Below are 26,861 nucleotides of genomic sequence, written 5' to 3'. Positions count from 1 at the left end.
ATTCAGTGACTTGGAAATTTTTTTATATCCATCTCCTGACTTGTGCTTTTCAATAACCTTTTCGTGGAGTTGCTTGGAGTGTTCTTTTGTCTTCATGGTGTAGTTTTTGCCAGGATACTGACTCACCAGCAGTTAGACCTTTCAGATACAATAGTAACAGAGATACTGAGGAGCAGATAGGGAGGCAGATACTGGAACGGTGCAATAATAATAGGGTTGTTGTGATGGGTGATTTTAGCTTTCCTAATATTGACTGGCATCTCCTTAGAGCAAGGGGTTTAGATGGGGTAGAGTTTGTTAGGTGTGTTCAGGAAGGTTTCCTGACACAATATGTAGAGAAGCCAATTAGAGGAGAGGCTGTACTTGATCTGGTATTGAGAAATGAACCTGGTCAGGTGTCAGATCTCTCGGTGGGAGAGCATTTTGGAGGTAGTGATCACAACTCTATCTCCTTTACCATAGCGCTGGAGAAGGATCGGAGCAGACAATTTGGGAAAATATTTAATTGGGGTAGGGGGGAAATATGATGCTGTTAGGCAGAAACTTCGGAACATAAATTGGGAGCAAATGTTCTCAGGGAAACCCACGGCACAAATGTGACAAATGTTCAGGGAACATTTGAATGGTGTTCTGCATAGGTGTGTTCTATTGAGGCAGGGGAAGAATGGGAGGGTAAAAGAACCATGGTATATAAAGGATGTGGAAAATCTAGTTAAGAAGAAAAGCTTATGAAAAGTTTAAGAAACTAGGTACTGTAAGAGCTCTAAAAAATTACAAGGTTACCAGGAAGGAGCTTAAGAATGAAATTAGGAGAGCTAGAAGGGTCCATGAGAAGGCCTTGGTGAGCAGGATTAAGGAAAACGCCAAGGCATTCTGCAAGTACGTGAAGAGCAAGAGGATGAGCCGTGTGAGAATAGGACCAATCAGGAGTGAGAGTGAAAACGTGTGTATGGAGCCGGAGGAGGAAGCAGTAGTACTTAATGAATACTTTGCTTCAGTATTCACCAGGGAAAAGGACCTTGGCAGTTGTGGGGATGACTTACAGCAGACTGAAGCACTTGAGCATATAGACTTTAAGAAAGAGGATGTACTGGAGCTTTTGAAAAGCATTAAGTTACAGAAGTCGCTAATTCCGGACAAGGTATACCACGGGATACTGTGGGAAGTGAGGGAGAAGATTGCTGAGCCTCTGGTGATGATCTTTGCATCATCAATAGGGATGGGAGAAGTACCGGAAGATTGGAGGATTGCAAATCTTATTCCCTCTCTCAAGAAAGGGAGTAGAGATAGTCCAGGAAATTATAGACCAGTGAGTCTTACTTCAGTGGTAGGCAAGTTGTTCGAGAAGATCCTGACAGGCAAGATTTTTGAGCATTTGTAGGGACATAATCTGATTAGGTATTGAATTCTTTGAGTATGTACAAACACATTGATGAAGGTAAACCAGTGGATGTAGTGTATATGGATTTCAGTAAGGCATTTGATAAGGTTCCCCATGCAAGGCTTATTCAGAAAGTTATGAGGCATGGGATCCAAGGAGACCTTGCTTTGTGGATCCAGAATTGGCTTGCCAACAAGAGGCAAGGTGGTTGTAGATGGTTCATATTCTGCATGGAGTTCGGTGACCAGTGGTATTCCACAGGGATCTGTTCTGGGACCCCTCCATGGGATTGAGTTCAGGAGCTGTGAGGTAATGTTACAGCTATATAAGACCTCAGTTAGCACTACAGGAAGGCTGTGGATACTGTAGAGAGAGTACAGAGGAGATTTACAAGGATGTTGTCTGGATTGGAGAGCATGCCTTATGAGAATAGATTGAGTGAACTTGGCCTTTCTCTTTGGAGTGACAGAGGATAAGAGCTGACCTGATAGAGGTTTATAAGATGATGAGAGGCATTGATCATGTGGATAGCGGGGGGCTTTTTCCCAAGGCTGAAATGGCTAACACAAGGGGGCATAGTTTTAAAGTGCTTGGATGTAGGTATGGGGTGATGTCAGAGGATGCCAGCTATGGTGGTAGAGGCAGATACAACAGGGTCTTTTAAGGACTCTTAGATAGGTACATGGAACTTAGAAAAATAAAGGGCTATGCAGTCGGGAAATTCTAGGCAGCTTCTAGAATATGTTACATGGTCGCCACAACATTGTGTCCAAAGGGCCTGTAATGTGCTGTAGATTTCTATATTCTATCTTCTACATTCCACTCTAAATGTCTCTTAAAGATCTCTCGTGTCTCTTCGTCTACCACCACAGTCCAGGCACTTGCCACTCCCAGTGTAAAAGACCTGCCCCTCGCATCTCCTTTCAACTTACCTCCTCTCACCTTAAATGTATGCCCTCTGGTATTAGACATTTCAACCCCGGGAAAAAGATACTCCCTCTCTACTCTATCGATGCCTCTCATAATCTTATAAACCTGTATCAGATCTCTGCTTAGCCTCCACCACTCCAAAGAAAATAACCCCATTTTGTCCAACCTCTCGTTATAGCACATGCCCTCTAATCCAGACAGCATCCTGGTAGACCTCTTCAGCACCCTCACCGAAGCCTCAACATCCTTCCTATAGTGGGGCAACAATAACTGTACACAATTCTCCTGGTGCGGCCTAACTAGAGTTTATCAAGCTGCAACATAACCTCCTGACTTTTGAACTCAGTGGTTCAACTAATGAAGGCAAGCATGCCGAATGCCTTCGTAACCACCCTATCAACCTGTGAGGCCATTTTCAGGGAGCTATGAACTTAGACCCCAAGATCTCTCTGCTCATCAACACTCTTACATTTTCATCCATGTTATTAATACGCATCACAAGCAACAGAGGTCCCACTACAGATCCCTGCGGAACAGCCCTAATCAACAACCGGAAACAGAGAGCATCACATCAATCACATTTCTTCCACATTCTGATGTTTGGTCTGAAAATAGCTGGGCATTGACCATGTCCATTCCTGAATCCAAATGTCGTGGATCCATGATGAATTGGCCATTTGGATACAGAACTGGCTCACATATAGAATACAGAGGTAGTGGTCGAAGGGGATTATTCGAGCTGGAAGTCCAACTACCCTCCTCACCCTGCAACAGCTGCACTATGCTCCCCTACCCCAAACTCACACCTCCTCATATGAAACAGTTTAAAATTAGCTTTATTTATCACATATACATTAAAGTATACAGTGAAATGCATCGTCTGCAGCAAAGCAAATCAGTGAGGATACGTTTGGGGACGCTGCCACGTGTCGACATGCTTCCAGGGCCAACGTAGCATGCCTACAACTTACTAACCCAGACGTCTCTGAAACCCCTGTGGTCATGGGTAGAACGTACTAACTCCTTACAGACAGAGGCAAGAATCCATGTTCACTGGCACTGGCTGAACTTACAACTTCCTGCAGCTTTTTCTGATCCTGTGCAGTGGCCCTCCATACCAGATGGTGATGGAACCAGTTAGAATGCTCTCCATGTTACACCTGTAGAAATTTGTGAGTGTCTTTGGTGACACACCTATTCTCATCAAACTCCTAATGAAATATAGCTGATGTGCCTTCTTTATAATTGCATCAATATGTTGGGCCCGGGATAGATCTTCAGAGGTGTTGACTCCCAGAAACTTGAGAATGCTCACTCTTTCCACTTTCAATCCTTTGATTAGGACTGGTGTGTGTTCCCTCAACTTACCCTTGTGGAAGTCCACAATCAATTCCCTGCTTTTACTGATATTGAGGGCAGGGTTGTTGCTGTGACACAACTCAACCAGCTGATCTTTCTCACTGCTGTACGTCTCCTTATCATCATCTGAAATTCTGTCAACACTAGATGGCGTCTGAGCTGTCCTTACCCACACACTCATGGCTGGAGAGAGGGCAGCAGGCTAGGCACATATCCTTGAGGTGCACCAGTGTTGGTTGTCAGCAAGGAGGAGATGTTACTTCTGATCCACATGGACTGTGATCTCCCTGTGAGGAGATGAAAGATTCCGCTGCAGAGGGAAGTGCAGAGGCCCATGTTTTGGAACATTCAAGATGTTTATCAATACCTTCAAATTTTTCATTGTCCTAACTTGTTGACGTAGTGACAGTGTTCCACTTTTCATTCCTGGTCATTTCCGGCATCTTGAAGCCTGAATGTTTGAAACCTCAGTGAGCAAAATGTTCCGAATTGTCTTACTCCTTATTTCTCGCCAACTATCAGTGACAAAAATCACTGCTTTTTGAACACAAGCACACACAGCTGACACCATTTAAAAACTGTTCTGCACAGTACAGCGTCTAACGGCCACACTAGCATGTGCAACTGATGCTAGTTAAAACCTGTTTGGCATGCTTCCTGTCCCAAATAAGACCATAAGATATAGGAGCAGAATTAGGCCATTTGGCTCATCGGGTCTGCTCTACCATTTCATCATGGCTGATCTATTTTCCCTTTCAGCCCCGATCTCCTGCCTTTCCTCCAGGTAGCATAACGTCCCAAATAAATTAAGGGAATCATAACAACTTTCTCAATTAGTGCTTGTTCTTTGAGAGTTGTGCCAAATAAGCAGCTGTCCTAGTTAAATGATGGCCCAATTAACCAGAATCCATGTATATTATGATCAATTAGATTCATAACATAGAATCTTTGAATATTGTCAGCTTGTCATGGTGGAGAGGCTTTTGAGTTCCCGAGATGCTGTCGGGAGCTTTGTTCTTGCCAGGGTTACCTGTGGCAGTGAGGTCAAGGGGGAGTTTCCAGGCAAAGAGCGAACCAACGGTTGAGCTGGCAGAAGATGATGACACTTCACAATGGCAGTAAAGGCAGAGCAAAGTTGCGACAGTGAAGGGTCCCCTGTAGTCTTGCTTTCCACACCATTGGACCCTGACCCCGAGCTGTCCAAAACGGTGTGGTGGCCGTCTGTGCATCAGCCCCCCCCGTGTTAAACAGAGTCACGCACGGGCATTCTCCAGTAAGGAAATAACCCCCTGGCAGAACATCATGCTCGACTGGAGTGATCACACTAGGACCAGGTTCATGTGAACTATTTCTGTCAGGCATTGGCATTCTATGTTGTTCTGACTGTGCACCATGACTGATAAAGTGAATGTCACTCAGCCATCAGATGGCGAGCAGTGTGAATGAACTAATACACAGGGAACCACACACCTGTGCCTGGAAATATCAAGAACACACAATGCTGTAGAAATCAGGACGTTACATGTGGGCAGTGGTAAAGGAATAGTGTGAGTGGCTTACACCATGTAGTTTCGGATCACCTCCCCAAAATATTGCTATTATGGGAAACCATAATATTTTACAGATTCCTGAATCGCTGCTGTTTGCTCCAATAACATAAAATGTCAGTAACAGCAGGCAGCAGTGATGTCAGTAATGCCAGGCAACAGTCTGCACTGTGGAAGACACTAGCAGTATGGTGGAAGTTCCAGGTGTCAGGGGCATGAGGTGTGTGAAGTTACCATGACTAGAGAGAAGGTTCTTGGGAAACTGAAAGGTCTTAAGATAGATAAGTCACCTGGACCAGATGGTGTACACCCCAGAGGTCTAAAAGAGGTGGCTGAAGAGATCGTAGGAGGCATTAGTAATGATCTTTCATGAACAACTTTATTCTGGAATGGTTCGGGACGACTGGAAATAGAAAATATCACTCCATTCTTCAAGAAGGGAGAGAGGCAGAAGAAAGGAAACTATAGGCCAATTAGTTTGTCCTCAGTTGTTGGGAAGATGTTGGAGTTGATTATTAAGAACGAGGTCTTAGGGTTCTTGGAGGCACATGACAAAATAGGCCATAGCCAGCATGGTTTTCTCAAGGGAAAATCTTGCCTGACAAACCTGGCAAGGTATTTGAAGAAATAATAAGCAGATTAAACAAAGAAGAAAGGGTTGATATTGCGTACTTGGATTTTCGGAAAGCCCTTGACAAGGTGCCATGCATCAGGCTGCTTAACAATCTATGAACTCATGGAATTACAGGAAAGATTCTAACATGGGTAAAGCAGTGGCTGTTTGGCAGGAGGCAAAGAGTGGGAATAAAGGGAGCCTTTTCTGACTGGCTGCCAGTGACGAGTGGTGTTCCACAGGGGCCTGTGTTGAAACTGATTCTTTTTACGTTATATGTCAATGATTTGGATGATGGAATTGAAGGTTTTGTTGCAAAGATTGCAGATGATATGAAGATAGGTAGAGGGACGGGAAGGTTTGAAGCAATAGGGAGGCTGTAGAAGGACTTAGACAGATTAGGAGAATGAGCAAAGATATAGAAGATGGAACACAGTGTTGGGAAGTGTATGGTCATGCACTTTGGTAGAAGAAATGAAAGGGTTGACTATTTTCTAAATAGAGAGAAAATACAAAAACCTGAGGTGCAAAGGGACTTGGGAGTCCTTGTGCAGGATTCCCGAAAGGTTAATTTGTAGGTTGAGTCTGTGGTGAGGAAGGCAAATGCAATATTGACATTTATTTCAAGAGGACTAGAATATAAAAGCAAGGATGTAATGTTGAGCCTTTATAAAGTACTGGTGAGGCCTCACTTGGAGTATTGTGAGCAGGTTTGGCAACTTATCTTAGAAAGGATGTGCTGAAACTGGAGAGGGTTCAAAGGAGGTTCATGAAAATTATTCCAGGATTGAATGGCTTGTGATAGAAACATAGAAAAACTACAGCACAGTACAGGTCCTTCAGCCCACAAAGCTGTGCCAAACATGTCCTTATATTAGAACTACCTAGGCTTACCCATAGCCCTCTATTTTTCTAAGCTCCATGTATCCATCCAGGAGTCTCTTAAAAGACTCTATCGCTTCCACCTCCACCGCCGCTGCTGGCAGCCCATTCCACGCACTCACCACTCTCTGTGTAAAAAAACCTACCTCTGACATCTCCTCTGTACCTACTTCCAAGCACCTTAAAACCATCCCCTCTTGTGCTAGCTCTTTCAGGCCTGAGAAAAAGCCTCTGACTATCTAATGTCTCTCATTATCTTGTACACCTCTATCAGGCCATCTCTCATCCTCTGTCACTCCAAGGAGAAAAGGCCGAGTTCACTCAACCTATTCTCATAAGGCATGCTCCCCAATCCAGGCAACATCCTTGTAAATCTCCTCTGCACCTTTTCTATGGTTTCCACATCCTTCCTGTAATGGGGCGACCAGAATTGAGCGCAGTACTCCAAGTGGGGTCTGACCAGGGTCCTATATAGCTGCAACATTACCTCTCGGCTGTTAAACTCAATCCCCCGACTGATGAAGGCCAATGCACCAAATGCCTTCTTAACCACAGAGTCAACCTGCATTGCAGCTTTGAGTGTCCTATGGACTCGGACCACAAGATCCCTCTGATCCTCCACACTGCCAAGAGTCTTGCCATTAATGCGATATTCTGCCATCATATTTGACCTACCAAAATGAATCACGTCACAATTATCTAGGTTGAACATCATCTGCCACTTCTCAGCCCAGTTTTGCATCCTATCAATGTCTCGCTGTAACCCCTGAAAGCCCTCCACACTATCCACAACACCCCCAATCTTTGTGTCATCAGCAAATTTACTAACCCATCCCTCCACTACCTCATCCAGGTCATTTATAAAAAATACAAAGAGCAGGGGTCCCAGAACAGATCCCTGAGGCACAACATTGGTCACTGGATGAAGTGTGTTTGAAGACTCTGGGCCTGTATTCACTGGAATTCAGAAGAATGAGGGGTGACTTCATTGAAACCTATTGAATGGTAAAAGGCCTTGATAGAGTGGATGTGGAGAGGATGTTTCCTATGGTTTTCTGAGACCAGAGGACACAACCCCAGAATAGAGAGGCGTCCTTTTAGAACAGAGATGAGAAGGAATTGCTTCAGCCAAGAGTGTCGGTTCTATTGAATTTTAATTTAACATAGCACCCTAGCTACGTATATACTGTATATGTGCACAATCCCACATATTCTATATTCTATGCCTGCCTGCTTTAATACATTGAGTTGCTGCCACATGATTGGCCAGTTAGATATTTGCTTTAATGAGCAGGTATACAGGAGGACCGATGAAGTGGCCACTGAGTGCAGAGAGGTGGGATACAACCCCAGTGCCGGGGGCTTCAACTGACAAAAAGCAGAATGACACTTCATAATAGTACTGATCACAAGTCATCCCAAGACACTGTTGTCTCAGTGGCCAATATAATTAAATTGAAGTTTCAATTAATGAAAGAATCCATTGCGGTCTGTGTGGAAATTTTCTGAGTGAAAATTTGGTAACTCGGGGGAAATGTGTTACTTGTGAAACAGTGATGAATTCTTTACCCTACAGAGGAGAGTCAAATGCAGTGAATGTGTGTAATATTTTGAATTCCTTTGACAGAATACCAGTTTCTGCCCAAAAGATATTCTGGAAGTTAAAAGTAGGTATGAACAGTCTCCTGAGAGTGATTGAATGATTATAATAGAAATTGAAAAAATTCCCCATGAACCACAAATGTTTTTAATGTAACAGCCGTGAAGAAGATTTATTCTTTTGATAATGAATCGCTCCTCAAACACCATTAATAGATCAGAAAGTGGATAATGATTTGTGACTGAATTAAAATGTATCAAATGGTGCTCCAACTGAAAGTAAAACCATTTTGAAGAAATTGCAGATTATTTTCTGTACTTGATTTTCAAACAGAAAACATTTATAATTTAATCTCTTGCATTTATAAATTTATTAACACAAGAGATTCTGCAGATACTGGAAATCCAGAGCAACACACACAAGATGTGTAGGAACAAATGAGGTGCTTATGGAGTATAAGAAATCCAAGAGAATATTTAGAAGGAAATGGGGGGGGGGGTGCTAAAAGAAGGCATGAGTTTGCTCTAGTAGACAAGATGAAGGAGATTCTTAAGGGATTCTACAGATGTGTGAAATGCAAAAGGATTGCACGGGACAAAATTGATCCTCTGGAAGATCGGAATGGTAATCCACGTGTGAGCCAAAAGAGATGGAGGAGATCTTAAATAAATTTTTTGCATCTGTATTTACTCAGGAGATGGACACAAGAGTCTATAGGAGTGAGGCAAAGTGGCGTCAACTTCATGGACCCTATACAGATTACAGAGGAGATGTTTGCTGGCTTGAGGCAAATCAGGGTGGATAAATCCCCAGGGACAGATAAGGTGTTCGCTCTGGCTTGCGGGAGGCAAATGGATAAATTGCCAGGGCCCTAGCTGAGATATATAAGTCACTCTTAGCAACGGGTGAGGCACCAGAGGAATGAAGGATAACTGATGTTGTTCTGCTGTTTAAGAAAGGCTCAAAAATAAACCAGGAGATTATAGGCTGGTGAGCCTGACATCAGTAGTGGGAAGGTTATTGGAAGGTAGTCTAAGGGACCAGATATATAAGTATTTGATTAAACATGGACTGATTACAGATAGTCAGCATGGCTTCATGCATGGTATGTCATGTTTAACTAATCTTATAGAGTTCTTTGAGGAAGTTACCAGGAAAGTTGATGAAGGGAAGGCAGTGGATGTTGTCTACATGGACTTTAGCAAGACATTTGACAAGATCCTGCATGGGAGGCTGGTCAAGAAGGTTCAGTCGCCTGGCATTCAAGATGAAATTGGATTGGACATTGGCTTTGAGGGAGAAGCCAGAGAGTGGTAGTAGAGGGTTGCCTCTCTGACTGGAAGCCTGTGACTAGTGGCGTGCCACAGGGATTGGTGTTGGGTCCTTTGTTGTTTGTCATCTATATTAACAATCTGGATGATAACATGGTTAACCGGATCAGCAAATTTGCGGATGCCACCAAGATTGAGGGTGCAGTGGACAGCGAGGAAGACTATCATGGTTGCAGTGAAATCAGACCAGATGGAAAATAAGCTGGAAGATGGCAGATGGAATTTAATGCAGACAAGTGCGAGCTGTTGCACTTCAGTAGAATCAACCAGGGTAGGTCCAACACAATGAATGGTAAGGCACTGAGGAATGTGGTAAAAACAAAGGGATCTGGGAATAAAGGTCTATGATTTGTTGAAAGTGGCCTCACAGGTAGATAGGGCCAGTAAGAAAGGTTTTAGAACATAGAACATAAAAGAGTACAGCACAGGAACAGGCCATTCGGCCCACAATGTTGTGCTGAACTAGCAAATCAAAAACACCCAAACACTAATCCCTCCTCCCTACACCTTGTCCATTTCCCTCCACCCTCCTTATATTCCTGTGCCTATCCAAGCATTTCTCAAAAGCCCCTAACAAAATTTTCCTCTACCACCATACCAGGCAGTGCATTCCAGGCATCCGCAATTCTCCCAGTAAAAACGCTGGGATTACACATTTTGACACTAGGAAACAGATACTCTCCGTCCACTCTATTTATACCTCTCATAATCTTGTAAACCTCTATCAGATTTCCCCTCAGCCTCCGACACTCTAGAGAAAACCACCCACGGTAATCCAACTTCTCGTGATGGCACATGCCCTCTAAACCAGGCAGCATCCTGTCGAACGCCTTCTGCACCCTCTCCAAAGCCTCCACATCCTTCCTATAGTGGGGCAACCAGATCTGTATTCAATACTCCAGATGAGGTCTAACCAGAGTTTTATGAGGTTGCAAAGTAACCTCCTGACTTTAGAACTCAATGCCTTGACTAATAAAAACAAACATTCCATTAGCCCCGTAACCACCTTATTGACTTGTGTATCCACTTTCAATGAGCTGTGGACTTGGATCACGAGATCTCTCTGCACAGCAACACTGTTACGGACCTTGCAAATGCAAGGAGACAGTGTACTATTAAGGGTACTGTCTCCTTGCATTTGCCCTACCGAGGTGCAATGCCTCTCATTTTTCTGGGTTAAACTCCATCTGCCATTTCTCAGCCCATATCTGTAACTGGTCAACATTGTGCTGTATTCTTTGCTAGTCTTCTACACTATCCACAACTCCACCAACTCTGATATTATCTGCAAATTTACTAACCCATCCATCTACATTTTCATCCCGGCCATTTATAAACATGACAAACAGCAGAGGTCTCAGCACAGATCCCTGCAGAGCTCCAGTAATTACAGACCTCCAGCTCGAATAAGACCTGTCACCACGACCCTGTCTTCTATGCACAAGCCAGTTTGAATCCAAACAGCCAATTGGCTGCAGGTGGGAGGCTCATCTTCTGGATCAGCCTCCAATAAAGGACTTTGTCAAACACCATACTAAAATCCATGTAGACAACATCCTCATCAATCTCCCTTGTCACCTTGTCAAAAAACTCAGTCAAGTTGGTAAGGCACGACCTGCCCCACACAAAGCTATGCTGACTGTCCCTAATTTCGCCATTGGTTTCCAAATACTCATATCTCCTATCCCTATGAATTTTCTCCAGCAATTTCCCTACAACTGACCCGAGACTTACCAGTCTTAGTTACTAGGGTCCTGCAATCTCGTCTCTTGCCTCCTTCAATAACCTGGGCTAAATATCATCAGGCCCTGAGCACTTCTCCACCTTAATCCTCCTTAGGAGGCCCAACACTTTCTCCTCCTTGACCTCTAAATACCCTAACATACTTATACACTCTCCTGGTCTTTGATATCCTTTTCCTTGGTAAATACTGAAGCAAAGTACTCATTAAGTACCTCACTCATTCTCTGTAACCAAGCATATGTCCCCCTCTTATTCTTTAAGTGGTCCTACCCTCTCCCTAGTTATCCTTTTGCTCGATGTATGTATAGAATACCTTGGGATTCACTTTAATCCTACTTGCCAAGGACTTTTCATGGCCCCTCATGTTGTTCCTAATTCCCTTCTTTAGTTCTTTTCTGGTTTCTGTGTACTCCTCATGTGCTTCATTTGATCTTGACTTCCGAAGCTTTACACACTTTTCCTTTTTCTTTTTGGCTAAATTCATCACCTTTCTAGACTTCCAAGGCTCTCTTACCTTTTCACCCCTTCCCTTCCTTCTAACAGGAACATAACTTTCCTGTCCTCTGTGCAATTGATCTTTAAATGCCCTCCACATGTCTGATAAGGACTTGCCAAAGAGAAACTGGTCTTAATTAACTCTTCTTAGTTCCTGCCTAATGCCCTTGTAATTTGCCCTACTCTAATTTAAAACTCTTCCACAAGGACCATACCCATCCTTATCTTTAACTATCCTGAACAATAAGGTGTTGTGGTCACTGTTTCCTAACCGTTCATCCACCGTAAGGTCAGTCACCTGGCCAGCCTCACTATCTAGCACCAGGTCCAGTACAGCCCCTCCTCTCTTTGCATCATATTGATTTAAGGAACCTTCCTGGATCCACTTAGCAAATTCATCCCTGTCTAAACCCTTTACACCAAGAAGGTCACATTGGCCTTCATGAATCAATGTGTCGAGTACAGAAGATGGGGTTGAAGTTGTACAAGACATTGGTGAGGCCTAATTTGGAGTACTGTGTGCAGTTTTGGTCACCTACCTACAGGAAAGATGCAAATAAGGTTGAAAAAGTACAGAGAAAATTTACAAGGGTGTTGCCGGGACTGAAGGACCTGAGTTATAAGGAAAAGTTGAATAGGTTAGGACTGTATTACTTTGAAGGTAGAAGAATTGAGGAGATTTGATAGAGGTACATAAAATTATGAGCGGTATAGATCGGGTAATTACAAACAGGCTTTTTCCACTGAGGTTGGGTGGGACTACCACAAGAGGTTATGGGTTAAGGGTGAAGGGTGAAATTTTAAGGGGACGTGAGGGGTTCACTCGAAGGGTTGTGAGAGTGCGGAATGAGCTGCCAGCAGAAGTGGTAGATGCAAGCTCAATTTCAACATTTAAGAGAAATTTTGATAGGTACATGCAAGTTAGGGGTATGGAGGGCTGTGGTCCCAGTGCAGGTTGATGGGACTAGGCAATTTAAATGGTTTTAGCATGGACTAGAAAGGCCAAAAGGCCTGTTTCTGTGCTTTATTTTTTATGACTATAACTCAGCAAGTCAAGCAGCATCTATGGAAATGAATTGCATTTTGGGCTGATTCACTTCTTCAGGACTGGAAAGAAAGAGGAAAGAAGCAGAATAAAAAGGTAGAGGAATTTGCCAGTTTGTTCTGCTTCCTCTCTCCCACTTTCTTATTCTGACCTTCCCCTCCTTTCCCTTCCAGTCCTGATGAAGTGTCTCGGCCCGAAACATCAACTGTTCATTTCCCTCCTTTGATGCTGCCTGACCTGCTGAGTTCCTCCAGCATTTTGTGTGTGTTACTCAGATTATTTAAACCATTTTAGTTTAGTTGACTGAGGGATAAATATTTGTTGGGACAATGGGAATGGAATCATTCCTAATAATGGTTTTCACCCCAACATGTTGACTGTTTATAATTCTATTCAGTTTATAATTCAAACAGCCAAAGAGCTCATTACAATATGAAATCAAAATGTTAATATTGAATGTTCGTTCATTATGTGCCATGTCATATGACATGACCATATCCATGTCATATCCATGACCATGACTGTACTTGGCAAATTTTTCTATGGAAGTGGTTTGCCATTTCTGGGCAGTGTCTTTACAAGATGGATGACCCCAGCCACAATCATTTGTCAATGCAAGTTCCAGCATATGATTCAATCTATATCGTCGATGTTAATTGCTTCATAATTCTACTTACCAGGATCTAAGCACAAAACAATGTTGGAGGCTCGAAATGGAGGAGGTCCAATTAAGGCATTTCCTAGACCAGGTGTCAAAGGCAAAACGGCCACCAACAAAGGAGTTACGACCGGCCTGCAGAATAAAACCTTTCACTGTGAAATCTGTGATGTGCATGTGAACTCAGAAACACAACTCAAACAGGTCAGCCCTTGGAATGAAATGATCACCCATACCATCACGTCCACATATGTCTGTTTCTTTTCAAGAGCCACTTGGATTATTTGTTGCATTTTCTTATTTTCAGCACATCAGCAGCAGAAGACACAAGGACAGAGCTGCAGGAAAACCTCCCAAACCCAAATACAGTCCGTATAACAAGCTCCAGAGGGGCACCAACGCTCTTGCAGTAAGCGAATGCATAGACACACTAAGCTTGGATTCCTTCATGAATATCTCCTCACTGGGAAATGAATGGGTGTGCTTTCTCAAGTCCCAAAGGAGATTCATGTAGTTAACTTACGATATTTTAGGATTTGGGGGATCATAAGTCAGCCATGATCTGATGATGGAACAGATTCGATGGGAATGGTTGAATTCTTCTCCTGTGGGTTAAGTGTGAAAGGTGAAATGTTTAAGGGGAGCATGAGGGGAAGTTTCTTCACTCAGAGGGTGGTGAGAGTGTGAAATGAGTGGTGGATGCGGGTTTGATTTCAACGTTTAAGAGATATTTAGACAAGTACATCAATGGGAGGGGAAGGGAGGGCTATATTCCAGGTGCAGGTCGATAGGGCTAGGCAGATTAATAGTTCGGTCCAGACTCAATGGGCCGAAGCGTCTGTTTGTATTCTATAACTCTACGTCTTAATATCCTAACAAAATGAGAAGGTGAAATGTTGGTGGTCTTGTGGATAGTTTAAATGACTGTTGTGTGTTACCCCGGGACATTGACAGAATGAAGAGCTGGGCTGAAAAGTGGCAGGAGGGGTTCAACCTGAAAAATGTGAAGTGTTTCAGCTTGGAAGGTTGAATTTGAAGACACAACCCAGGGTTAATACCAGGATTCTTGGCAGTGTGGAGGAACAGAGGGATCTTGGCATCCACGTCCATTGATCCCTCGAAGTTGCCACACAAATTGATGAGGTTGGCAAGAAAATGTGTGGTGTGTTGGCCTTCATTAGTTAGGGGACCGAGTTCAAGAGCCACGAGGTAATATTTCTGTTCGATAAAATCCTGGTTAGATCACACTTAGAATATTGTTTTCAATACTGGTTGCCTCATTATAGGAAGGTTGTGGAAGCTTTAGAGAGGGTGGTGTGGAGTCTTACTATGATGCTGCCTGAATTCGAGAGCATGTTTTATGAGGATAGGTTCAGCGAGTTAGGGATTTTCTCTTTGGTGTGAAGGAGACTGAGGTGAGACTCGATAGAGGTGTACAAGATGATGAGGCGTAGAATGAATGGATAGCCAGAGACTTTCCCAGGGCGGTAATGACTACTACTAGGGCGGGCATAGTTTTAAGGTGATCAGAGGAAAATATAGGAGGGATGTCAGAAGTGGGTTTTATACACACAGAGAGTGGTGGGTGTATGGAATGTGCTGCCAGGCGTGGAGGTCCAGACAGAATACTTAGGGATATTTAAGAAACCCTTAAATGGATGATAGAAAAATCGAGGTTTATGTGGAAGTGAAGGGTCAGGCTGATTTTGGTGCAGGTTAAAGTGTCAGCACAACACTGTGGTCTGAAGGGCCTGTGCCAAGCTGTCATGTTCTGTGTTCTGCGGTCATACTGTCTCCTCCCGTCATCGATTCCATGTGGCCACCCTGTGCACACCCTTGAGCAATTCAATATCAGCAGTAAAGCAGTATAACCTTATTGGTTCTTCTCTTCACAAACAAGAGAAAATCTGCAGATGCTGGAAATTCAAGCAACACACAAAATGCTGGAGGAACTCAGCAGGCCAGGCAGCTTTTATGGAAAAAAGTGCAGTCGATGTTTACGGCTGAGACCCTTCGGCAGGACTGGAGAAAAGAATGATGAAGAGTAGATTTAGAAGGTGGGGAGGGGAGAAAGAAACACAAGATGATAGGTGAAACCTGAAGAGTGAAGGGTGAGTGAAGAGCTGGGAAGTTGATTGGTGAAGGAGATACGGGGATGGAGAAGGGGGAGTCAGATAGAAGAGGAAAGAAGGCTGTGGGAGAAAGAAAACGGGGGTGGAGCACCAGAGGGAGGAGATGAGCAGGTAAGGAGATAAGGTGAGAGAGGGAAAAGGGAATGGGGAATGGTTAGGTTGAGCAGGAATGGGGCATTACCGGAATTTTGAGAAATCGATGCTCATGCCAGCAGGTTGGAGGCTACCCAGATGGAATATAAGGTGTTGTTCCTCCAACCTGAGTGTGGCCTCATCACGACAGTGGAGGAGGCCAGGGATGGACGTATCGGAATGGGAAGTGGAATTAAAATGGGAGATCCCGCTTTTTCTGGTGGACAGGTGCACGGCGAAGCGGTCTCCCAATCCACGTCGGGTCTCACTGACGTACAGGAGGCCACACCTGGAGCACTGGGCACAGTGTCTGACCCCAACAGACTCACAGGTGAAGTGTCGCCTCACCTGGAAGGGCTATTTAGGGCCCTACAGGTAGTGAGGGAGGAGGTGTAGGGGCAGGTGTAGCACTTGTTCCACTTGCAAGGATAAGTGCCAGGAGGGAGAGCAGTGGGGAGGGACGAATGGACGACAGAGTCACGTAGGCAGCGATCCCTGTGGAAAGCAGGAAGTGGAGGTGGGGTGGGGAGAGAAGGATGTGCTTGGTGGTGGGATCTCGTTGGGAATGACTTCCATTGGTTCTTCTCCGATGTTTGAGGCTGATAAAAAATACCGTTCACTAATTGGCAATAGCTAAAATATGGTATATCTGGAATTCATCTGAAAGCAATATCTTTGCTGCTGATTTAAATTGTATCTAAATGTAAATGCAGTCAACAGCCTGAATAATAGTTTAACTGTGTTATTCTCTTTTACAGTTGAAACTGGCCTTCCAGAAAGAACTGAGTAAGCCCCTGGCCGCTCGTCTCTTACCAAACCCCTTCGCTGCTGCGGCGGCCGCCGCCGCTGCCGTCAATTCTCCGTTTGCTCTGCGCTCGGGCCCTGCAGCCACTCTATTCCAAACGGCGGCCCTGCCTCCAGCCCTTCTCCGACCCGCTCCCGGACCCATACGGGCTGCGCACACTCCGGTTCTATTCGCACCGTACTGAGCACAGGAGGCAACAGGACTGAGAATTCGCACCGTACTGAGTACAGGACTGAGTTATATAAGTAATAATAAATGACTGCAATAATCAAAACAGGGAACTATGCAGTGATAATCACAGAGTTAATGAACATGAAAAGAGACTTGTCTCTGCTCCCGCAGTAAGTACACAGATTTCGAATGGCTGCATCTTGGTTCAGCAAAAAGAATTAAAGCAATCCTTCCACAGGCAATCTATTACACAGTTAACATGAGTAGTTTTGTGTTTTAGAAATGTATAAGGTCTGCAATCTACCCGTAACAATCATCAGCCTTTTTACACAGTATTTTTGTGTAACGTTTCCATGTCTTGTGAAGAGTCTGTAAATGTGTGTAAGGGCATTAATCTAAAGTCTTATATGTACATTTAATTTTCTCTGTAGGACGAAACGATACAATGACACACTGTGACAAAAGTCTTCATTAACTGTCAGTGCAGTTTAGCAGCCTGCTGCCTGGTATTTACCCAATTATAAACTTGTAAATGGTGTCTTGTGGAGCTGTCACTTTGTGCTGTAAAGTTCTGATGTAATAATTGTCTAATATGATTTTCAAAATGTTAGAAGGAATTAAATAGCAGAAGACACGTTTAATTTTTATATGACTTGGAGAGTTGGGGATAGCGTGTGACCGTTTTAATGGAGTTCACGGTGTATTTATTTTGGAACAAAGCCAGGTTTTAAGCTGTATTTTTTTTAATTTTTATTTTGAGATCCAGCACAGATCAGGCCTTTCTGACCCAATCAGCCGCACCACCCAGCAACCCTCTGACTTAATCCGAGCCTACTCACAGGACAATTTACAATGACCAATTAACCTGCAAACCGGTACGTCTTTGGACTGTGGGAGGAAACCCGAGCACCCGGAGGAAAGCCACACATGTGGCTGTAGAATTGCACTCTGAACTCTGATGCTGTGAACTGTATAGTGTCGTGCTCGAGATACCCCAAGGACACCATTGCCTTGACACTCACCCTGGTCAGGAGGGCTCTGTTCACTATCTGGCAGCGGTAATAGATTAGAACCAGCTTCCAAAGTTCATTGCCAAATTGTGAGGTGCTACAATGCAGCATCTGTAGCAAATTTCGGGCGAATATATAACTGCCACATATCTTCTTGTATGGCTCAAATTACCATTATATAAAGTAACACCATTAAGTGCAGTTTTCCCACAATAAGAGAATAAATTGTAATTACGCATACTTTCACCACATGACGTTGGAGCGGAGTTCGACCATTTGACCCTTTGTGTCTGCTCCGCCGTTCCATAATGGCTGATTTATTACCCCTTTCAACTTCATTCTCCTGCCTTCTCCCTGCAGTCTTCAACACCCTGACTACTCAAGAATCCATAAACCCCTGCTTTAAATATATTTAATAACTTGGCCTCCATGGGCATCAGTGGCAACGAATTCCACAGATTCACCCTCTGACTAAAAAAAAAACTCCTCCTCACCTTTGTTCTAAAAGGACACCCTTGTGTTCTGAGGCTGTGCTTTCTGGTCTTAGACTCACCCACATCCACTTTATCTCAGCTTTTTAATATTCAATAAGTTTCATTGATATTCCCCCCTCATTCTTCTAAACTCCAGATATATTCATATGTATGAGAATTGTTAAGCTCATATGAAGGACGTGGGCGTTGTTGCCAAGTCTAATTGTTAATACTCATTTACATCTGTCCTTCCAAAACTGATGTTCAAGAATTTGATGAGAAACGGTAATATATTTCCAAATCAGAATAGTCTGTGACTTGGACCCAAACTCAGAGAGGATGGAGTCCCAACATGCCTGCTATGTTTTCCCATCTCAGAGGGAGAGTTTGTGGGAATGTTAGAGTGGGACCTAAGGTAGTGTTTTTTCCAATGGTATTACTATAGCGTAGAGAGAGTGACAACACAGAAACAAGCCCTTCAAGCCTTTAGTTCAACCACACTGTTATTCTGCCCATTGGCCTGCACCCAGACCACACCCCTCCAAACCACACCCCTCCCAACTTCTCTTAAATGTTACCATCAAACCCACATCCACCATTTCCACTGGCAGCTCGTTCCACACTCGCAGCATTCTCTGCGTAAAGAATTTCCCCCTCATTTTCCCCTTAAATATTCCACCCATAACCCATGACCTCTAGTTCTAGTCTCAACTAATCTCAGTGGAAAAAGCTTACTTGCATTTACCCTTTCTAACTCCTCATAATTTTGTATATCTCTATCAATTGTCTCCTTGTCCTCCTACACTCCAGGAAATAAAGTTCTAACCTATCCAAAACCTTTCCTATAACTCAGGTCCTCAAGTCCTGACAATACTCTTGCAAATTTTGCTCTGTACTCTTTCAATCTTATATATATCTTTCCTGTAGGTAGGTGACCAAAACTGCACATAACACTCCAAATTTGGCCTCACCAACGTCTTCTACAACTTCAGCATAAAGTCCCACCTCCTATACTCAATACTTTGATTTATGAATGCTAAAGTGCTGGAATGCCCCTTTGCGACCTTATGTACCCGTGATGCCAATTTCAGGGAACTATGGATTTGTATTCCCTGATCTCCTTGTTCTACCGCACTTGTCAGTGTCCTTACGTTCACAAAATAAGCCCTACCCAGGTTGGTCCTCCCAAAGTGCAACCTTGTCTGCATTAAATTCCATCTGCCATTTTTCAACCCATTTTTCCAGCTGGTCCTGATCCAGTAGAGAGAAAGGCAGGAATACAAGTGATATCTTACATAACACTGTGCTGATTTGTCAGTTAATAAATGTGCATTCTTTCTGTCCATCTGCTGGCAACAACCAGTTTGACTGAATTCCAGATGGACAATCTTCCTCCGTGGCAGACAGAAACTTCGTTATCTTCTTTAGGAGTTAAATAGTTGGCATTGTATTTTTGTTTCCCCCCTTCAGACATTCAGTTTACACTACATTTGTGCAATGTCTTACACTTCAAAGGGAATTCTTTGTTTCATTTACTTGACCTTAGCTTCAGCATGCCTCATTCCAGCTTTCTCGCAACTTACTGTAAATGCACAGCACAATAATTTTAGAGAATCATATTGTATATTCTAAATATTAAAACCTACAAACTTATTGCAGGCTGTTGGTTTTACCAGGTGTAAATTGTGAGAAGAAAATGATGTTTCTATGTACAGTAATACCAATTGAAAGCTTTTCCAGCCTTGTATGTATCACCGATAATCACCAGAATCATTATTGCAAATGACAATGATAGCTCAGGACAAAATCTTTAAAGGTGATGTAAAAAGGTTTGCTGAAATAGAAAATAATTTGTTAATAAAGCAAGTATTAGTATTAACCAAAAATATACCATTTATTGTGAGAAATGTTTGTATTAACATTAACACAGGGGTTGTCAACCATTTTTATGCCATGGACCCTACCGCTAACCGAGGGGTCTGTGGATTCCAGGTTGGGAACCCCTGCATTAACGTCGTGAAGGATCCCACCCACCCTGCTCATGGACGGTTTGTCCCACTCCCATCAGGGAGGAGGCTGCATACCATCCATGACAGAACTAGCAGACTCAAAAACTGTTCTTTCTCCAAGCAGTAAGGTTGATCAGCACTTCCACCCAATAACCCACCCCTCCACCACGGCTTTATCACTTCCTGTCAGAGTCACCTGATGTACTGACACTCCTGTGCCTACTGTCACTTTATGAATGTACAATCAATGTATGATTATCAGCTATCTTATGTATTTATATCTATTGTGTGTTTTTTATTATTATTGTGTTTTTTTTGTGCTGCATCAGATCTGGAGTAAGAATTATTTCATTCTTATTTACACGTGTACTGGAAATAACATTAAACAATCTTGATATGTTTAGAAGTGGTGCAGCATATAGTCGGTGGCCGTTTTATTAGATACCTCCTGTACCTAATAAAATGGACACTGAGTGCACGTTCATGGCCGTCTGCTGCTGCAGCCCGTCCACTCGATATGTTCTGCATTCAGAGATGCTCCTCCGCACTGTTGTAACATGTGGTTATTTGAGTCACTGTCGTCTTCCTGTCAGCTTGAACCAGTCTGGCCATTCTCCTCGGAACTCTTCCCTTAACAAGGTGTTTTTAGCCACAGAACTGCCGTTCGCTGGATGATTTCTGATCTTGCACCATTCTCTGTAAACTCTGGGGACTGCTGTATGTAAAAATCCCAGGAGATCAGCAGTTTGGGTTTCTACACAAACAACCCCGTCTGCCACTAACAATCATTCCATGGTCTAAGATCACATTTCTATCCCATCTGATGTTTGGTCTGACCAATAACTGAACAACTGACCATGTCTGCTTTTCTATTTATTGAGTTGCTGCCACATGATTGGCTGATTAGGTATTTGCATTAACGAGCAGGCATATCTAATAAAGTGGCTCAATTCATAAATCTGATTTTTTAAAAATGTTTAATAAGTAACTTTGTCTACTTCTGTGACAATGTTAGATTCAAGTATTAGATAGTTTAATTATTTAGAGCTACAGTACGGAACAGGCCCTTCTGGCTCAACAAGCCGCACCACCCGGCAGCCCGAGCGTAAACACAGGTCAATTTACAATGACCAATTCATCTACGAACTGGAATGTGGGAGGAAACCAGAGCACTGAGAGGAAACCCACATGGTCACAGGAAGAGCGTACAAACTCCTCACAGACAGGGCTGGAGCTGAACTCTGAGCTCCGGAATGCCCTTGGATATAATAGTGTTGCACTAACTGCTACGTGCCGTTAACCTTGAACTCTGGAATGGCCTCAGCTGCAAAAGCATCGTGCTAACCACCACACTACTGTGACACCCATTTAGGGCCAAAACTTATTATTCATGTTCAGATGACCTTCAGTGATCTAATTAAATTATCAGTGCAGGATTGTCCGTGCGGTCGTACGTTCTCTCCCCGCGACCGTGCGGTCGTACATTCTCCTCGTAACGATGTGGTTGTACGTCCCCACGACTGTGCGGTCGTACGTCCCGCGACCATGTGGTCATACGTTCTCTCTCGCGACCGTGTGGTTCTACGTTCTCCCCGTGACCGTGCGGTCGTACGTTCTCCTCGTAACCATGTGGTTGTAAGTCCCCGCGACTGTGTGGTCGTACGTTCTCCCTGCCACCGTGCGGTCGTACATTCTCCCCACCACTGTGCGGTCGTACATTCTCTCCCCGCAACTGTGCAGTCGTACATTCTCCTCACCACTGTGCGGTCGAACGTTTCCCCCGCAACCGTGCAGTTGTACGTTCTCCCCGCTACCATGCAGTCGTACGTCCCGCAACCGTGCGGTTGTACGTTCTCTCCCCGCAACCGTGCGGTCGTACGTTCTCTCCCCACGACCATGCGGTCGTACGTTCTTTGGGTGACTGTGTGGTCGTACGTTCTCTCCCCGTGACTGTGCAGTCGTACGTTCTCCCTGTAACCGTGTGGTTGTACGTCCCCGTGACCGTGTGGTTCTACGATCTCCATGTGACCGTGCGGTCGTGTGTTCTCTCCCATGACCGTGCGGTCGTACGTTCTCTCCCATGACTGTGTGGTTCTACGTTCTCCCCGAGACCATGTGGTCATACGTTCTCTCCCCGTGACCGTGCGGTTGTACGTTCTCCTCGTAACCATGTGGTTGTACGTCCCCGCGACTGTGTGGTCGTACATTCTCCCAGTGACCGTGTGGTCGGACGTTCTCCCCGTGACCCTGTGGTCGTACATTCTCCCCTTGACCTTGTGGTCGTACGTTCTCCCCACGACCGTGTGATCGCACGTTCTCCCCGTGACCGTGTGGTCGTACGTTCTCTCCCCGTGACTGTGTGGTCGTACATTCTCCCCGCGACCGTGCGGTCGTATGTTCTCTCCTGTGATCGTGAGGTCGTACGTTCTCCCCGCAACTGTGTGGTTCTATGTTCTCCCTGCGACCGCGTAGTTGTACGTTCTCTCCTGTGATCGTGCGGTCGTACGTTCTCCCCATGACTGTGTGGTTCTACGTTCTCCCCGTGACCGTGTGGTCGTACGTTCTCCCAGTGACCATGTGGTCATACGTTCTCTCCCCGTGACCATGTCGTACGTTCTCCCTGCGACCGTGTGGTCGTACGTTCTCCCCACGACCGTGTGGTTCTACGTTCTCCCTGAGACCATCTGGTCGTACGTTCTCTCCCCGTGACCGTGCGGTCGTACGTTCTCCCCATGACCGTGTGGTCGTATGTTCTCCCAGTGACCATGTGGTCATACGTTCTCTCCCCGTGACCATGTCGTACGTTCTCCCCGCGACCTTGTGGTCGTATGTTCTCCCCACGACCGTGTGGTCGTAAGTTCTCTCCCCATGACCGTGTGGTCATACGTTCTGCCCGCGACTGTGTGGTCGTACGTTCTCTGGGTCACCGTGTGGTCATACGTTCTCCCGGTGACTGTGTGGCCGTACGTTCTCCCCACGACCGTGTGGTTCTACGTTCTCCCCACGACCGTGTGGTCGTAAGTTCTCTCCCCATGACCGTGTGGTCATACGTTCTGCCCGCGACTGTGTGGTCGTACGTTCTCTGGGTCACCGTGTGGTCATACGTTCTCCCGGTGACTGTGTGGCCGTACGTTCTCCCCGTGACCGTTCAGTCGTACGTTCTCCCCGTGACCGTGTGGTCATACGTTCTGGCCGCGACTGTGTGGTTGTACGTTCTCCCCGCAACCTTGTGGTCGTACGTTCTCCCCACAACCTTGTGGGTTTTCTCCAGGTGCTCCGGTTTCCTCCCACAGTCCAAAGGTGTATTGGTAAGGGTTAGTAAGTTATGGGCGTAGATTGTTGGTGCCAGAAGTAAGACGATACTTGTGGGCTGCCCAGCACAATCATTGATGCAGCTCACTGTATGTGTCAATGTTTCAATGATTCCAACGGCCCAATCATCGTCAGAAGCAGGCCACAGTGGCGGGGTGCCTCACGGGTTGATACGCTTGTTTAAAAGGCCAGCAGGGCAGCCATTGTTGGGAGTAGGCCAGTGGAGAGAGTAGTAGTGTCAGGCTTTGGCTCAAAGGAGGCTTCAGCTTGAGAGAGGTGTTAGTTCAGGGTATGCTTCTGTTAAGGTTCCTTTATTTTTCTCTTACTGTCCCCAGTGGAGTAAATGGCTGCTGTGTGTTCTTCATGCTGGATGTTGGAGTCCTGGGAGACCCAGAGTGTCCCGGGGAACTACATCTGTGTGAAGTGCATCCAGCTGCAGCTCCTTGAAGACCGTGTTAGGGATCTGGAGCAGCAGTTGGATGACCTTCGGCTTGTACGGGAGAGTGAGGAGACAATTGATCACAGTTACAAGGAAGTGGTCACCCCAAAGTTGCAGAAGGTGAGTAGCTGGGTGATTGTCAGGAAAAGGAATGGGAATGTGAATAGGCAGTTGGTACAGACCACCACTGTGGCCATTCCCCTCAATAATAAGTACACCGTTTTCAATACTGTCGTGGGGGTTGACCTCCTAGGGGAATGTCATGGAGACCGCATTACAGGCACTGAGCATGGGTCTGTGGTGCAGAAGGGAAAGAGAGAGAAGAAGGGAGTGTTAGAGATAGGGGACTCAATAGTGAGGGGAACAGACAGGAGATTCTATGGACTCCTGGATGGTCTGTTACCTCCCAGGTGCCAGGGTCAGGGATGTCTCAGATTGCATCCACAATATTTTGGAGAGGGAGGGAGAGCAGCCAGATATCTTGGTACGCATCGGTACCAATGACATAGGAAGGAAAAGCAAAGAGGTCCTGACAACAGATTTTAGAGAGCTGGGTAGAAAGCTGAGAAACAGGAGCTCAGGGTAGTAATTTCTGGATTGCTGCCTTTGCCTTGCGCCAGTGAGGATAGAAACAGGATGACTTAGCAGATAAATGTGTGGCTGAGAAGCTGGTGCAGGGGACAGGGCTACAGGTTTTTGGATCATTGGGATCTCTTCTGGGGGAGGTATGATCTGTATAAAAGTGACGGGTTGCATCTGAACCCAAGGGGAACCAATATTCTCATGAGCAGGTTTGTTAGAGCTGTTAAGCAGGGTTTAAACTAATTTGGCAGGGGGGTTGGGACCAGAGTGAAGGGACCCAGGATAGGACGGATAGTAAATAAAGCAAAGATAGTGTCCAGTCAGACTGTCAGGAAGGGCAGGCAGATGTTAAGATATAATTGCAGCCAGCAGGGTGAGTATCAGTGCATTAGGGATGCAGAATCAAAAAGGGTAGCAAACACAGTACTCAAAGTGTTATATCTCAATGCACAAAGCATAAGGAATAAGGTGGATGATCTTGTTGCTCCATTACAGATTGTCAGGTATGATGTTGTGACTATCATGGAATTGTGGCTGAAAGATGGTTGCAGTTGGGAGCTAAATGTCCAAGGCTACATGTTGTATTGGAGAGTTAGTAAGGTAGGCAGAGGGGCTGGCGTGGCTCTGTTGGTAAAAAATGACATCAAATCTGTAGAAAGATGTGACTTAGGATCAGAAGATGTTGAACCCTTGTGGGTTGAGTTAAGAAATTGCAAGGGTAAAAGGTCATTGATGGCAGTTATATACAGGCCTCCCAACAGTGGCTGGGAGGTGGACTACAGGTTACAACAGGAAATAGAAAAGGCGAGGTATAAGGACAATGATTATAGTAGTCATGGGAGATTTTAACATGCTGGTTGATTGGGAAAATCAAGTTGAAAACGGATCTCAGGAGGTTGAGCTTGTTGAACGCCTGTGAGACGGTTTTTTAGAGCAGTTTGTCATCGAGTCTACAAGGGGATTAGCTATACTGGACTGGCTGTAATGTAATGACAGGAGGTGATTAAGGAACTTAAGGTAAAAGAAAGCTTAGGAGATAGCAATCACAATATGATTGAGTTCAACTTGAAGTCTGATTGGGAGAAAGTGAAGTCTGACGTAGCAGTATTTCAGTGAAGTAAAGGAAATTACAGTGGTATGAGAGAGGAGCTGGCTTTGGAAGGAGCTGCTGGCAGGGTTGACAACAGAGCAGCAACGGTATGAGTTTCTGGGAAAAATGAAGAAGGTGCAGGACATAGTGTATTCCAAAATTGAAGAAATTTCTCAAATGGCAAAATAGTACAACCATGGCTGACAAGGGAAGTCAAAGCTAATAAAAAAACAAAAGAATGGGCATACAACTAACCAAACATTAGTGGGAAGACAGAGGATTGGGGATCTTTTAAAAACCTACAGAGAACAACTAAAAGCATTGGAAGGGAAAAGATGAAATATGAAAGCAAACTCGCAAACAATATCAAAATGGATGGTAAAAGCTTGTATGTAAAAATAAAAGGATGATGAGAGTGGATATAGGACCACGAGAAAATGAGGCCGGAGAAATAATAGTGGGGGACAAGGAGATGGCAGGTGAACGAAATGCATCAGTCTTCACTGTGGAAGACACGAGCAGTGAGCCAGATGTTGAAGGGAGTAAGGGAAGAGAAGTGAGTGAAGTTACTCTAACAAGGGAGAAGGTGCTCAAAAAGCTGAAAGACCTAAGGGTACATAAGTCACCTGGACCAGATGAACTGCACCCTATGGTTCTGGAAAAAGCAGCAGTGGACATTGTGGAGGCATTAGTAATGATCTTTCAGTAATCATTGGACTCTGGCATAGTGCCAGAGGAGTGGGAAAATTGCAAATGTCAGTCCACTCTTTAAGAAAGCAGGAAGACAGCAGAAAGGAAATTATAGACCAGTTAGCCTGACCTCAGTGGTTGGGAAGATGTTAGAGTCAATTGTTAAGGATGAGGTTATGGAGTACTTGGTGACACAGGACAAGATAGGACAAAGTCAGCATGGTTTCCTTAAGGGAAAATCTTGTCTGATGAACTTGTTGGAATTTTTTGAGGAGATTACAAATAGGATAGGTAAGAGAGATACAGTGGATGTTGTATAATCGGATTTTCTGAAGGCCTTTGACAAGGTGCCACACATGAGGCTGCTTACAAAGTTAAGAGTCCATGGTATTACAAGAAAGTTACTGGCATGGTTAGAGCATTGGCTGATTG

At 44.7% G+C, this 26,861-nt stretch overlaps 1 protein-coding gene and 1 long non-coding RNA gene across 8 annotated transcripts in view; one reads left to right on the top strand and one right to left on the bottom strand.

Moving 5' to 3' along the window:
- The window catches only part of LOC134357790 (zinc finger protein 385D-like), a 381,269-nt gene extending 360,191 nt beyond the window's left edge, over positions 1 to 21,078 (top strand). For all 7 annotated transcript variants that reach the window (XM_063069445.1, XM_063069446.1, XM_063069444.1 and 4 more), the window contains exons 6-8: positions 13,607 to 13,788; positions 13,892 to 13,993; positions 16,607 to 21,078. In XM_063069445.1, coding sequence (XP_062925515.1) covers positions 13,607 to 13,788; positions 13,892 to 13,993; positions 16,607 to 16,837 — 515 coding nt within the window. In that variant the 3' untranslated portion in view covers positions 16,838 to 21,078. The remainder of the gene's footprint in view (positions 1 to 13,606; positions 13,789 to 13,891; positions 13,994 to 16,606) is intronic.
- LOC134357792 (uncharacterized) lies at positions 43 to 16,786 on the bottom strand. The gene is made up of 3 exons (XR_010020727.1): positions 16,662 to 16,786; positions 13,604 to 13,719; positions 43 to 138 (listed from the first exon to the last, which is right to left on the bottom strand). It is a non-coding gene; the product is annotated as an uncharacterized LOC134357792 (long non-coding RNA).
- Positions 21,079 to 26,861: the final 5,783 nt, after the last annotated feature.

Source organism: Mobula hypostoma, chromosome 17, assembly GCF_963921235.1.
Source record: "Mobula hypostoma chromosome 17, sMobHyp1.1, whole genome shotgun sequence".
NCBI classification, from domain to species: domain Eukaryota; kingdom Metazoa; phylum Chordata; class Chondrichthyes; order Myliobatiformes; family Myliobatidae; genus Mobula; species Mobula hypostoma.
This window is presented reverse-complemented; position numbering and strand designations above follow the sequence as displayed.